Genomic DNA, 15,940 nt, shown 5'->3' on the forward strand with positions numbered 1-15,940 from the left:
ATATGAACCCCTTTATGAAACTGTTTATAAAAATGCTTATGTGCAAAAATATCAGCATAGGTAAGTTTGGCTAATTGTTATCATGTAAGCAGAAATCTGTTTGATGCCAAGGTTGCAAAGATGTTTGGCCTGTAAATGTATCAACACCCTTGAGATAGCCACAGAACATTCCTTCTCTGATAAGGCTTACTTCACAGAACTTCAAAAGAAATTGCTCCTACACACAATTATATGAGATTTATTAGTATGTAGATGTTTCAAGATGTATTTCTGTTTGCTGTACCACGTAGGCAAAAAAGCAGAGAACAAAGAGCCATCTCATGGTAAAACTCCTCCCAAGAATTATGAGCTTTCTCCCAAAATCATGGGCTTGTGGATGTGCTTGTAGTCACGTGTTCACATGTTGAATATATGCTAATATGTAACCTCCCCTGCTTACCTTCTGTAACCCCCCATTTTTACCTATACACAATAAAAGGGGGCTCTGGAATTTACTCTGGGCTTCTCATCCCAGACTTTCTCCAGGCTCTCACCTCGAGAAGCCAATGAGTCTGTCGTTCGTTAGCAGCCTTCATGAGAAGCCCACCAAATGCCTGATGCGTCGACAATTGGGGGCAATATGCTGACTCCGTAAACCTCTTAAGAGAGGGCTGTAAAACACTGTAAAGCTGTATATAAGTCTAAGTGCTATTGCTATTAGTCTCCTAGAAAATGAGTTTCATCATGAGTTTTCTTTGGTAATAATTTTAAGGTTGAAAATGAATATAAACATGACCCTGCCAGTTATCAGCTACTGGCCATTGAAGAACTTGAAGACACCCAAACTGCACCTAACAATTTCTGCCTGGTTGACGAATAAGAAATAGACAAGGATAGTATGGCTAATATTTGTGTTTACACCAACATGAAACCGACGGATTGTCTGGTCCTAAAAAATAAAAACAGAGGAGATGTTGCAATATATGCCATATGAACCCCTTTATGAAACTGTTTATAAAAATACTTATGTGCAAAAATATCAGCATAGGTAAGTTTGGCTAATTGTTATCATGTAAGCAGAAATCTGTTTGATGCCAAGGTTGCAAAGATGTTTGGCCTGTAAATGTATCAACACCCTTGAGATAGCCACAGAACATTCCTTCTCTGATAAGGCTTACTTCACAGAACTTCAAAAGAAATTGCTCCTACACACAATTATATGAGATTTATTAGTATGTAGATGTTTCAAGATGTATTTCTGTTTGCTGTACCACGTAGGCAAAAAAGCAGAGAACAAAGAGCCATCTCATGGTAAAACTCCTCCCAAGAATTATGAGCTTTCTCCCAAAATCATGGGCTTGTGGATGTGCTTGTAGTCACGTGTTCACATGTTGAATATATGCTAATATGTAACCTCCCCTGCTTACCTTCTGTAACCCCCCATTTTTACCTATACACAATAAAAGGGGGCTCTGGAATTTACTCTGGGCTTCTCATCCCAGACTTTCTCCAGGCTCTCACCTCGAGAAGCCAATGAGTCTGTCGTTCGTTAGCAGCCTTCATGAGAAGCCCACCAAATGCCTGATGCGTCGACAATTGGGGGCAATATGCTGACTCCGTAAACCTCTTAAGAGAGGGCTGTAAAACACTGTAAAGCTGTATATAAGTCTAAGTGCTATTGCTATTGCTATTAGTCTCCTAGAAAATGAGTTTCATCATGAGTTTTTCTTTGGTAATAATTTTAAGGTTGAAAATGATGAGGATTTTTTCCCCCTGCTAATTACAGGTACATATATACACCCACCCACATCACACAAATAGCAGTAGCACTTAGACTTATATACTGCTTCAAAGTGCTTTACAACCTTCTCTAAGTTGCTTATAGAGTAAACATCAAGAAAGAATATAAAAAGCTGGAAAAGTACCAGGGCCAGAAAGAGGGGAGAGGATGTGGAAAGTAAAAGCTAAAGTGGTCAATGGAAGTTGATGCAATGGTGATAGAAGTATTGTTGCAGGATGTAAGCTGTTCCAAATAAAACTGCCTTTCGAAATTGACTGATGATGAATTAATAATATATACTGTAAATTAATAATGTAATGTAATGTAATAATTCTGCAATATTTTTCCCGTTTCCCCTCTGCCATTACCAATAGGTCGAGTTAAACAGAAGCCAGGGGTGTGTCCAATCGATCTCTGTATATGCATTGGTCCTCAGGCTAATGAGTGCGAGACAGATTATGGTTGTGAAAAAAGAAAGAAATGTTGTTACTCTTGTTGTGCAATGCGCTGTGTGGACCCAAAATAAGAAGCTCAGGTAGTACTTTCTTCTCAAGGGTGTTCTGGGTTCCATATTATCATAGTCTTGATGAAAAAGAAAATATCCTCCATGCTCCCTTCTCTTTAGCCCTGTAGCCGAATCTTCTCCCCAATCTTTCCTTTCTTTCTTTCTTGGGTGAATACAGGTATTGCTTTCACTCCACCTGCCTTTGATTCTTTTGATTCAGCTTAGCTACCAGAAACGTGGAAACACATACAAACCTAATTTGCTGGCATTGTTGCACTTCATCAGTCTTCCTGTAGCAGCTGGTCCTTACCACTTATTTTAAGTTCTTCAGCCATCCATTAACAACTAGGGTTCCTCCAACCTAGGTTGACAGACGTCTTTCTTTATTATATCATTTGGCTGCTTCCTTGATGCTGTCTCCCAGCAAAATGTTTCTTCTTGAACTAGTTTGGTAAACATAGATGCTTGCTTAGCTACTTTTGTATTATTAAGTTTAACATTTAATTTGTAATCAATTTACAGGCTTTCCCATTGATGAAAATGGTTTGGCAACTCTGTGTAAAACTCGAACAATTTTACAGCATCTTATGATCCCTTCAACAGCCTCATTTTGACATTTCTTTTTTAACCTAAAACATATTGCAGACCTTTGAGGTTGGAGAAAATTACAATTCATTTTGATAAGATTTAAGCCTGAAAAAATCAGTGGATTGAATTGGCCTTTGAAACAAAAGTAAAATTAGGAAAATAGGTGCTTGTTTAGCTTTGTTGTTTAAGTTTAACATCTAATTTGTAATCTATTAACAGGCTTCCTGTTTGGCAACTCCATGTATTCAACTGTTTCATAGCATATTTCTAATCCCTTCATCAGCCTCCAAGTGTTTCTTGATCAATAGATCGGAACAGCAAGAAATTTGCCACCTGTTGTACTCCTGGTTATTTCAGAGAACTTTCTTCCTTCTTTTGAGTGGGCACAGCTTATTATAATAATGTAATATTATGCTAAATAAAGATTATTCTTTATTGAAAAGTAATTTTTGATCATTCTAAGTCATTTGCTGAATCTGAAGGACAGCATGAAGCTGCTCACCACCTTTCTCCTTGTGGGCCTTCTAGCTCTTTGGATGGGATTCCCCTCCACAACTGGGAGCCACCTCCCAACAGGTGAGACATAAAAGTAGCTGTCTGGTGAAGAGAGATGATGGAGGAAAGAGAAGGAAGCCTCACTGAGTTTTAGGCCTTCATCTTTACCTTTATTTTATTTGTGTGTGTGATTGTGTGTGTGTGTGTTTTATTTGTGTGTGTGATTGTATGTGTGTGTGTATGTCTGTCTGTCTATCTGTCTTATTGAGGGAAAATGGAGATTATATTTGAAAAGAAAGGTTGCCATCTTATATATATATATATATATATATATATATATATATATAGGTCTTTGGTTGTTCGGGTTTTCTCCCGTGTAAAATTGGAAGTGTCTTGGCGACGTTTCGACGTGCTCCCAGAAGCACGAAGCTGAAGCCTGAAGATGACGAATGAGACTTCGTCGAAACGTCGCCAAGACACTTCCAATTTTACACAGGAGAAAACCCGAACAACCAAAGACCTATATACAAACACCCGTGAAAACCTCAGAAAACATATATATATATATATATATATATATATATATATATATATATATATATATATATATATATATATATCATTTATTTATATATATATATATCAAAAATTTCAAACTCAATGTATTCCATGCTGGAGATATTAGCTGCATCTCTAAATGGTGACTTTTTCAACTATTATCTCCATTTTCTCTCAATAAGTTGAAAGTGCACATTTCCAATCAATATATATTAATTTTATAACTCTTGAAAAGAAATAAGAATGATAAAGAACTCTAAAGTTGAAATTTATTGCTTAACCAACTTCACATTGATTGTTTTGACATTTCTTTTTTAACCTAAAACATATTGCAGACCTTTGAGGTTGGAGAAAATTACAATTCATTTTGATAAGATTTAAGCCTGAAAAAATCAGTGGATTGAATTGGCCTTTGAAACAAAAGTAAAATTAGGAATCCTACTGAGAATATGTTGAGCAATTTCTCTGGGGAAATTTCCTGTTGCTTATTTTATTTTTATTTTATTTATTTATTTATTTATTATTTTATTTTATTTTATTTTATTTTATTTTATTTTATTTTATTTTATTTTATTTATTTTGTCACAACAATATATATAAGTATCATACAGAAAGGTTATATAGTGTATAAACATATATATGAGTAAATATTAGGAGGTATAAGCATATATATATATATAGGAAGAAGAAAAGAAAAACAATAGGACAGGAATGGTAGGCACGTTTGTGCGCTTATGCACGCCCCTTATGGTCCTCTTCTTGTCAAATTCACCAACTATTCCTCCAAAGTGGGTAGCATTGAATCTTTCTCTGTCCATATAATAAGCTTGCAATAGTTATCATATACTGAAATAGTCTTCCATGAATTTTTTCCCAATTTTTCTGGCTTCAGTTAGGAAGGAAGAATTGTTCAGAGTTTCCCGTCTAAGAGGTGTAAGTCTAGCAGCAGACTGAAATCCTTTCTTTTTTCCCCCCCATCAAGTTTTTTATTTTATAATATATAAAAATTCCATTTTCAATAAACTGTGTGTTTTCTGGGTACAAATAGTTTTAGGAAATAGTAATCAAAATATTTACAACAGTGTTCATTACATTAGTATTGATTGAAGTACCAACAACAAAAAATAATGTTTACTTAATGATTTTAACATACCTCCCTTATATCATTGATCTTTTCCTTATATTTCCCCATTTCTAACTCCTGTTTTTATCAATTTACCATTGATAAAATAAATCCCAGAGGTCCAAAAGTATTCAATTTCTTTCTTTTCCTTAATTGTGTTAGCCTATCTATTTCTGCACATTCTAATATTTTTTTAATCACATTCTTATCTGTTGGGATCTCTTCACTTTTCCATTGTTATGTAAATACAATTCTAGCTGCATTCAATACATGTAAAATCAGATATGCTTTCCCTTTATTGTACTTATCCGGTAAAATGCCCGACAAGAATATTTCTGGTTTCAGATCAATATGTTGTTTTACCATTTTTTCCAGCCATGTATGTATTTTTGTCCATTTTTTTGCTTTTGGGCACGTCCACCTCATATAAGAATACAAACCAGGTATCTGGTGGCATTTCCAACATTTTCCAGACATATTCTTAAACATCTTTGCTAACCTTGAGGGTGGAAAATGCCATCTATAAAACATTTTATAAAGTTTTTCTTTATATGCAGTTGACATCATTAATTTATAATTTCTATCCCATAGTTTCTGCCATTTATCTAACTCCAATGGATAATCAAAATTTTTAGCCCATACTATCATTGTCTCTTTTACTTGTTCATCTTCCTTCTTGATACTTAACAAATAGCTATATATTTTCTTTATAGTTTTTCATCTGTCCCTGTTAGTATCTGGTCTAATTCTGTTAGTTCTTTATAGAAACCATACATTTTAGCATCCTTCTGATATCAGGAGTGTATCTGCATTTGTGATCACCATGTTATATCAATCTCTCAACCACTCAATTCTTGTTTAGTTTTAAGTTGCCCCCTTTCATTCAAAATGTCTTTATAGATAGTAATATTTTTCATATCACTAACATTTGGATGAATCAATGCCTCCATTGTGAAGAGCCAGACCGGTATTTTCAAATAGTGATGTTCTTTAATTTAATTGAAATCCTTTCTGAGGTAGCTCTGAAAGTGTGGGATGCAGATGCTAATTAAGTCATCTCTTCATTAGCCATGGTGGCACAGTGTTTCGAATGCAATACTATAGGTTACTTCTGCTGACTGCCAGCTGACTGCAATTTGGCAGTTCAAATCTCACCAGGCTAAAGGTTGATTCAGCCTTCCATCCTTCCAAGGTTCGTAAAAGGAAGACCCAGATCGTTGGGGGCAATATGCTCACTTGGTAAACTGCTTAGAGAGTTTACCAAGCACTGTGAAGAGTTATATAAGTGTAAGTGCTATTGCAATTGCTCTTAGTCTCCGTGTGCCCCATTTCTGACCTACACGCGCCCCATTTTCAGCCTCTGCACATCCCATTTTTGGCTCATTCCAGGCAGTGGGGATAGATGGAGGCAGCAGTGATCCCTACCACCTAGAACTGGCCAAAAATGGGACGTGCGGGGGCCAAAAACGGACACAAGGAGACAGCGATAGGCAGCAGCAGCAATGGGCGGCGACAGGCAGTGGCGATCCCTGCAGCCTGGAACAGCTGATAGGCGGTATTCCAGGAGACTGATCCAGCCATCACTCAGCTGTTTGTGCTAAATCAGGCTGTGCTGAAGCTGACCAGGCTGTTTACTGTTTGCTGCAAGGAAGTAAATTGCTGGGAGCCAGAGGCAGAGGCAATTTTTTTCCCCTTGTCTTCCTTCCCAAAAGCTAGGTGAATGTTTCACTTTGCATCTTACTCTGAAAAATACAGTATATTTCCATTTTTATTCCTATAAATGGTAATGGGTGATTTGGGGTAATATCTCCCAAAATCTTGTATCCTCTATCAGAGAACTGGGACTTTGAGATTCTGATTAGTATTTTAGCTGTTTCTAGCACTATACTCATCTGGTCAGAGTGCTCTGATGTCATTCCTAGATCTTTGGAAACTCTTCTCAACCTAGAAGTAACAGCCCCAAGTACTCTTACCATCAAATGACATCAAATGACTGTGAGTTTTAGTATCACCAAGAAGGAACAATTGAGAACTTTACAGGTCACATTGTTAACCGAAGCCTTGAAGTTTAACATTATTATTGTTTAACCTGTTAACTATTCTTTCTTTTATATATATATATATATATAATTTGTTTTCTGAGGTTTTCGCGGGTGTTTGTATGTAGATCTTTGGTTATTCGGGTTTTCTCCCGCGTAAAATTGGAAGTGTCTTGGCAACGTTTCGACGAAGTCTCATTCGTCATCTTCAGGCTTCAGCTTCGTGCTTCTGGGAGCAATGTGTGATCGCAGCTGTTTCTTCCTTTTAACTGCTAGTGGGGGTTTGAACTGATTGTGTGAGAGCTTGGCTGTGCTCTGATTGGATGGAGGCCCACACTCACGAGGTCCACACAGGATGTCACCACCGCACATCCACCCAGAAAGCAGACCCAAACCCACACTGATCATGAAGCACGACCAAGGACCAGAAGCCAGACCGCAGCTGCAACATTAGCCATTTCAAACCCCTCCAATCCATACATGCAGCAGACTGACACCCACTATGAAGATGTAGCACCACCACAAAGCCAAACAACAGCTATGCAGCTCACCAGCTCAAATCCCCCTGCAATACAGACTAAATTGAGCACAACCAAGCCCCCACCCAAACAGGACACACCCCCAGCCAATCAGAACACAAAAAAACCTCCATCCAATCAGAGCACAGCCAAGCTCCCACCCAATCAGTTCAAACCCCCACTAGCAGTTAAAAGGAAGAAACAGCTGCGATCACACATTGCTCCCAGAAGCACGAAGCTGAAGCCTGAAGATGACGAATGAGACTTCGTCGAAACGTTGCCAAGACACTTTCAATTTTACGCGGGAGAAAACCCGAATAACCAAAGATATATATATATATATATATATATATATATATATATATATATATATATATATATATATATATATATATAATTTATTTACATTTATATCCCGCCCTTCTCCGAAGACTCAAGGCGGCTTACAGTGTGTAAGGCAATAGTTTCATTCTATTTGTATATTTACAAAGTCAACTTATTGCCCCCCCCCAACAATCTGGGTCCTCATTTTACTTACCTTATAAAGGATGGAAGGCTGAGTCAACCTTGGGCCTGGTGGGACTCGAGCCTGCAGTAATTGCAGGCAGCTGTGTTTTAATAACAGGCTATCTTACAGCCTGAGCCACCACGGCCCTACTATATAATGTATGAGAAGTCAAATTAGGTTTCTAATAGATGTAGAAGTCTATAAATTTTGGATTTTTTTTTATTAAAGGGGAAGATATTGTTTTTGCAATGTATCTATCAATGTTTAGGTGAATGGATAATACGTGTTTTTTGGGTTTTTTGTCCTTTTAATTCACATTTTTTTAATGTTCCTGTCCTGTTCCTGTTTTGTTGTTGCATTTTTTTGTATCTTGTATTTTAATCTTTTAAATAAAATAAAAATTAAAAAGCTCACATTTTAAGTAGACACATACAATGCTGTGCCCTCAAATTGTAACTTTTATAGCAGCCCTGAACCACATTAGAGTTGATAGTATCAAAAGTCCCAAGAGATCTAATAAGACAAGAAAAGATGCACTCCAAGCACCTAAGTTACAATTTAGGTCATTCACAAGAGCAACCATATATATTTCCATCCCTTGCTTTAGTTTGAACCATGACTGAAAGGACTTTAACTCATTCATTTCCAACCTCCTTTCAATCAGCTCTTCCCCAGTTAATCCTGTTTCTCTTCAAATCACACTTATTTCCCAAAGTGCATATCACCTCCTGTTGTCCTCCTCAGGTCCAGGAAAGTTTGCTTATATCCTTTGGAAATGTTATGATATTCCAAACTGCATTTGAAGAATTCTGAAAGTTATTACCAAAATAAAAATGGGAACTATTAACCACAAGGAGATCTTTACTATGTTGTTGGGTTCTTCCAACTGGACCTCACATTAGAATGTAGGAAAGAAGATTTGCTTTGCTCGAGATGTAGAATGAGAAAGGAAATGGACAAGAAATTGCTAACAGCCTGAAAGTGAAATGAGCTTACCACGTTATTGCTCAAAGAAACTATCGTTTAACCACAAACTGACAAGAAAGTTAATTAGAAAAAGCCACTTGGTATATCCATGCGTCAAAGCCAAGTCCATAATAAATAATAAAAATAATAAACAAAGTACACAAAACAATAAGAGGTACCAAAAACCAACCTTCACACTTTACACACACACAACACAACAGACTCACACACAAAGTAAAAGCAGCTGCACCTCACCCAAAATGGCCCCTGCAACAAGCAGGTACCTCACACAGCCATAAAAAGCTCAAAAACCAACTTTCACACTTTACATACACACAATACAACACAATACAACCGACTCACACACAATGTAAAAGCAACTGCACAAATATTTTATTATTTTATTTTATTTATATTTTTAGATAAAAGCAGCTAAATTTAAAACTTCCTTAACTTTAAATTGCTGCCTAAAAAAAAAATTAAAACTCCTAGTGCACTAAAGGCTTTTCAGTGGGAGAAAATTACAATTTGGTTCATTTTTCAAAGCTTGTAAGTGTTGCAAGAGGTGGGTTCTATGTAGGTGAGAAGAGAATGAAGAACAGGCTAAATTGCTGAAAAATGAAGACTAAATGGCTGTGTTCATATAAATTGCTGAAGCAAATAGCAAGCTACTTTTACATAGACAGCAACAGGTCATATCATTCAGCCATCTCCCTCTGCATTTTGTTAGCATAAATTTCAGTCAGAAGCCTGAAAAAGTATTGGCCTTTGTAATAGTGGTGGGTTTCAAAAAATTTTACTACCGGTTCTGTGGGTGTGGCTTGGTGGGCATGGCATGGCTTGGTGGGCATGGCAGGGGAAGGATACTGTAAAATCTCCATTCCCACCCTACTCCAGGGGAAGGATACTGCAAAATCCCCATTTCCTCCTGATCAGCTGGGACTTGGGAGGCAGAGAATAGATGAAGGTACGGCCAGTCAGAATTTTTACTACTGGGTCTCCGAACTATTCAAAATTTCCGGTACTGGTTCTCCAGAATTGGTCAGAACCTGCTGAAACCCACCTCTGCTTTGTAAGGAAGATAGGGTTAGGAATTCCACAGAGAAAGTGTTGAACAATAGCTGTGACAAAATTTCCTGCTGTTCAGTGCCGATTGTGACTCTTATGTGAGTCAGAAATGCTTTCTAAGTATCAAAGAAAAAAATCGCATTCTAAATAAAAACAAGGTATTCAATGAATAAAGTAGTAGTTGTACCATAGGAACTCAGGAAGGAGAAATTGTTCAAAGCATCCTTCTCAGAAATCTTTTTGAGGTAGCTCTGAAAACGTGCAAGAAACACAGAAGCTAATTAATCTTCTCTTTATTAGTCTCCAGGAAAATGAACAAACTTTAGTAATTTTGCCACTGATAATGTTGGCTTTTGCCTGCCAATGATGTGCTCCTAATGCAGATAATTCTCTTTTAGCAACTCTCTTGATAAGCAAAGCAGTCCCCAAATGCAACAGTGATTGTCCTTCAGCTTCCCTTTGTTTTGCAAATCTGCAAAAATCATAAATGCAGGGCTTGGTCATTATTTTTTCATCATACTAGTAACTGTGCTTAATCACTAAAGAAACCAGTTGGCAAATGACTACTACCTATACATTATATTTTAAGATTAACCACCATTGTTCTGCATTATTCTCCGCTATTGCAGGAAAGCAAAGTCCACAGAAGCCGGGGGAGTGTCCAAAGGATCTTTGCAAATGTAGTCATCCTAGACCTAATCTTTGCGAGAGAGATGATGATTGCAGAGGAAGGCAGAAGTGTTGTTACATTTGTTGTGCACTGCGCTGTGCAAATCCAAGGTAAGAAGTTCTTAGACTCAGGTAGTACTTCATATGCATATTTCTCATGGACAATCTTGGTTCATCTTCTTTGTAACAGCCTCCATGTTTCTTTCACTTTAGCCTTCTACCCACATTCTTTCCTTTTTTTTTTCTGTGGGGAATATAGCTATTGCTTTCACCTTGCCTGCCTCTGATTCCCCCTGCTGCGGGTACTGCACAACCTAATTTGTTGGTATCGTTATATTTCACTAAAATTCCCACATAAAGCTGGCCCTTGACTCTTAGTTTAAATTCTTCAGCAAGCCATTTACAACTAGAATCCTCCAATCCAACTTGACAGATGTTTTTATTGTATCATTTGGCTTCTTCTTTGACAGCTTCTCCAGCAAAATGTGTACAGTACTCTTGAAACTACTTTGGTTGTAAGACTTCTGGGGTGTTGTTTATGTAAGTTTTAATATATCATTTCTAATCCATAACAGGTTTTCTGGTTAATGAAAGTGGTTTCAACAATATGACAGCATCTTTCTGATCCCTTCATAAGCCTCAAAAATGTCTCTTGAACAAGAGATGAGAAGAGCAAGATATCTGCCACAATGCTTTACTCCTTGTTGTTTCAGGGAACTTTTCTTTCTGTCTCTTTCTGTGAATTTCCCACTTTCTGTCTTAAGCTTGCTATCATATACAAATTTTCAATAGATAATCAATGGATAATGAAAAATGAATAAAACTGTATGTGATTTTCATTACATGCCAATGATTACTTCCCTACTATAGATAAAGTTACTTTTGCAAATGTCACTTTCCAATTCTTCTTTTATTTATCTGTAGAACATCATCTTGGTCATTTTTAATTCATCATTTTTAAAAGAAAAAGACAATAAAACTATGAAAGAATACTTCTATTGAGCCTCTGTGGCTCAGACTGCTAATGCAGTCTGTTATTAACAGCAGCTGCCTGCAATTACTGCAGGTTCTAGTCCCACCAGGCCCAAGGTTGGCTCAGCCTTCCATCCTTTATAAGGTAGGTAAAATGAGGATCCAGATTGTTGGGGACAATAAGTTGACTTTGTATATAAATATACAAATAGAATGAAGACTATTGCTAACGTAGTGTAAGCCGCCCTGAGTCTTCGGAGAAGGGCGGGATATAAATGCAAATTAAAAAAAAACCTGTGATGTTATTCTCACATTTCTGTACTTCAATGAAGTAAAATCTCAGGCTTGGGTGGGCAAAAGAATTACATTATCAACAGACAATTGTAATACTGTGCCCGGAATTATAATTATATAATATAGTATAATTTTAATTATGAACTGATATTATTAAAAGTCCTTAAAATATCTAATACAACAAGGAAAGCTGCACTCCAACCACATAAGTTATAGCTGAAGTCCTCCACAATAGCAATCACATATGCCTCCACCCAATGCTTCAGATCGTTTCCTGACTGAAAGGGTTCTACACATCTATTTTATCCCTCCTTTCAGCCAGGTTTCCTCCAGATTAGATCATCCTGATTCTCTTCTAATATAATATAATTTTTCTCAACATGATATCACCTTTTTTGGCATCCTCAGGATCAGGAAGGTTTGTTAACATCCTGTGGGAAGTTTATGATATTTGAAATTGTGTTTGAAGAATTCTGAATATTATTACCAGACTAAATATGGGAACTATTAACCACAAGGAGCATCGGCAGATTCTTACTTCATCGATTGGTTCTTCTAACTGGACCTCCCACCAGAATGTAGGAGACAAGAACTGCTTTGCTTGAGCTGTTGAATGGGAAAGGTAACAGGATATTGCTGATGGAGTGAATGTGAAATAACCTAACCACATTACAGTTTCAAGAAAGTGTCAGTTAACCACAAACTGTCAAGAGACCAGGGGTGAAATCTACTTATACTTATTCCACCAATATTGTTTTTTTTTCCTGTACTGCCTTCTGCTATTGCATGGAGATGTGCCCAATACCTATTGACCGATGCTATGATTATTTATCTAATGAATGCCAAGGAGATCATTACTGCCAACGAAATCAGAAGTGTTGTTTTTATCATTGTGCATTCTGCTATGTAGTCACAGAATATGACCCTCTGGCAGGGGTGAAATCTAAAAATTTTCCCTACCGGTTCTGTGGGTGTGGCTTAATTGGTGGGCATGGTTTGGTGGTCACATGACTTGGTCGGCATGGCCAATAATGATAAATAATAAAAATAATAAGCAAAGTACACAAAACAATTTTGGTTTTGGTTACCACCTTTAAAGCGCTCCATGGCTTAGGACCCGGGTACTTACGAGACCGCCTGCTGTTACCTTATGCCTCCCACCGACCCGTACGCTCTCACAGAGAAGGTCTCCTCAGGGTGCCGTCTGCCAAACAGTGTCGGCTGGCGGCCCCCAGGAGTAGGGCCTTCTCTGTTGGAGCATCGATGCTCTGGAATGAACTTCCCCCTGGCCTACGCCAAGTGCCTGATCTTCGGACCTTTCGCCGTGAGCTAAAAACACACTTATTTATTCAAGCTGGACTGGCATAATGGTTTTTAATATTTTAAACTGGGGTTTTTTATTGTTGTGGGATTTTAAATTTTTAAATTTTAAATTTAAATTTTTAAATATCGGCCTTTTTGTAATATGCTCTATTTTAAATTTTGGTTTTAATTGTATATATATTGTGTTTTATTTTGGCTGTACACCGCCCTGAGTCCTTTGGGAGAAGGGCGGTATAAAAATTTAATAAATAAATAAATAAATAAATAAATAAACAATAAGAGATACCAAAAACCAACTTTCACACTTTACACACACACAACACAACACAGCTGACTCTCACACAATGTAAAAACAGCTGCACTTCACCCAAAATGGCCCCTGCAACAAGCAGGAATCTCACACAGCCACAAAAAGTCCAAAAACCAACTTTCACACTTTACACACAAACACAACACAACACAACACAACTGACTCACACACACATACAAAATGCCACATACAGCTTTGTGAGATTTTGTGTGTTGTGTAGTTAGAGTGAAACACTACAGAAACACACCAAATCTCAGAAAGCTGCACAAATATTTTATTTTATTATTTTATTTTATTTATATTTTTAGATAAAAGCAGCTAAATTTAAAACTTCCTTAACTTTAAAACTTCCTTAACTTTAAATTGCTATGTCTAAAAAAAATAAAACTCCTAAAAAAACCCTAAATTAACTATTTTTTTAAAGCTCCCCCCTTACTTACCCAATTCAATGGAAAAGGCAGGCAGATTGAGTTGCTCACCAATGAGATGGATTGCAGGCAGGCAGATTCAGTTGCTAGATAATGCAATTGATTGCAGCAGCCGAAGCAAGGCCGAAATAGCGAGCAAGACCGAAAGAAGCAGGAAGCTGCCAAATAGGCAAGTGGGGACCGGGCGATTAGGTGGGCATGAGCGGGGGATGGGCAGGGATTTTTGCTACCGGTTCTCCGAACTACCCGCCCCCATCACAACCGGATCACACTATTTGGTCTGAACCTGGAGCATTTCACCCCTCCAAGAGACTTAATAAGAAAAAAAATAGCCATTTGGTGAATCAATGTCCCAAAGCCAAGTCAAGCTAATAGATTGCTTATTTATATTTATCTATCTATCTATCTATCTATCTATCTATCTATCTATCTATCTATCTATCTATCTATGTGTCTATCTTTCTGTTAAATTTACTGTATGTGCAGTGGATCTCATCATAGATGACCCTGGTCAGGCTTAAAAACATTACAACAACTGGTACATACTGTATTAGAATGAAACAAAAATGAGAACAATAATAAGTAATAAATAGTGTTAAAAGATGGGGAGGGGGCATCCTGCTCACTGGAGATTATATACATGTGGCCAATGTTTCAAGGATCATCCGGCACATGCAGGATTCCACCATCCTAGTTATCTGGTTCAGCAACATCATCTCCCTTGCTGAAGGTACAATGAGGTCTTGGCCAGTTGGCATCTTTCGGTAACATTCCTCATGGTTATTTCTTTGGCAGATTCAAGGGTAGCCAGTTTCTTTTATCCACCAAGCACTGATTAAAGACAAAAGTCCTTCAAATTAGCATTGTGTCCAAGAATACAGAAGAAGAATCCAAAGATTTTTTGCAACCCAGAGAAACAATTTGCATCTTGAAGTAAGAGCACCATGCCCTGTACATGCAAAAAATCTTCAAAGATGTGATCATTCTGCTTTTTCAGAAATATTTTAATTTTGCCATAGCGGCAAATAACCATACATTTCCTTCAGTTACAGAAGGCATGGTAACAGTGTATGAAACAAAATGCCCCTCTTGTGTCCAAAAACATGGACTAAAAAAATGGGAAATTCAACAAAAGCTTTTAACTCCTTTTCCAAGTACTAAAGGCACTCTTCATATACCAACCTAATGCAATTCTCTGTGCGAGTTATTACGACAAAGCACTGAATGGAAGGGGTCCCAGTTACGTGAGGAATCATCTCACCCGAAAGGGACAAGCCCGATGGACTCATGCCAGCAGAGGAGGCATGTTGTGGATCCTGTGGGTCAAGGAATTCCAGCTGGTTGGATCCCGAAGAAGACCCTTCTCTGCCATGACACCAGCCCGTGGGAGCATCTTGCCTCCCAGGGTAAGATCTGCCTCCACCCTCCTAACCTTCTATAAGAGTCAGAATATTGACTCTGCCAGTTGGCTTGGGGCCCCAATGGAAGAGTTTCACGGTATTATGTTAGAGGTGGTTATTATTATAATAATGAAATAATATGAAAAATAATTCATTATTATAATAATGAAATAATATGAAAAATGAAGAAAGATTATTCATTGTAATGGAAATTGTTGTTTCTCTATCATTAATAAAATTAGCTCCTCAGATTAAAAATGCTTTAAGATTAAAGATTAAAGCATTAAAAATGCTTTAAAAAAGTTTAAAAAAAGGTTCTGACGATCGCGCGCCACAACTATAATCGTCGGAACCTCTTTTTTTAACCTTTTTAAAGCATTTTTTTACTACCAGTTCCAGAGAACCGGTAGTAAAAAA

At 37.3% G+C, this 15,940-nt stretch overlaps 1 protein-coding gene across 1 annotated transcript; it reads left to right on the forward strand.

Moving 5' to 3' along the window:
• Positions 1 to 2,139: 2,139 nt before the first annotated feature.
• Positions 2,140 to 11,628, forward strand: LOC131196146 (waprin-Enh1-like). Its single transcript, XM_058178605.1, has 4 exons — positions 2,140 to 2,294; positions 3,316 to 3,428; positions 10,757 to 10,907; positions 11,372 to 11,628. Exons 1-4 carry the CDS (start codon positions 2,200 to 2,202, stop codon positions 11,382 to 11,384), a joined length of 372 nt encoding a protein of 123 aa, XP_058034588.1. The 5' UTR covers positions 2,140 to 2,199; the 3' UTR covers positions 11,385 to 11,628.
• The last annotated feature ends 4,312 nt before the right edge of the window (positions 11,629 to 15,940 follow it).

The sequence above is a fragment of the Ahaetulla prasina genome, chromosome 3, assembly GCF_028640845.1.
Source record: "Ahaetulla prasina isolate Xishuangbanna chromosome 3, ASM2864084v1, whole genome shotgun sequence".
NCBI classification, from domain to species: domain Eukaryota; kingdom Metazoa; phylum Chordata; class Lepidosauria; order Squamata; family Colubridae; genus Ahaetulla; species Ahaetulla prasina.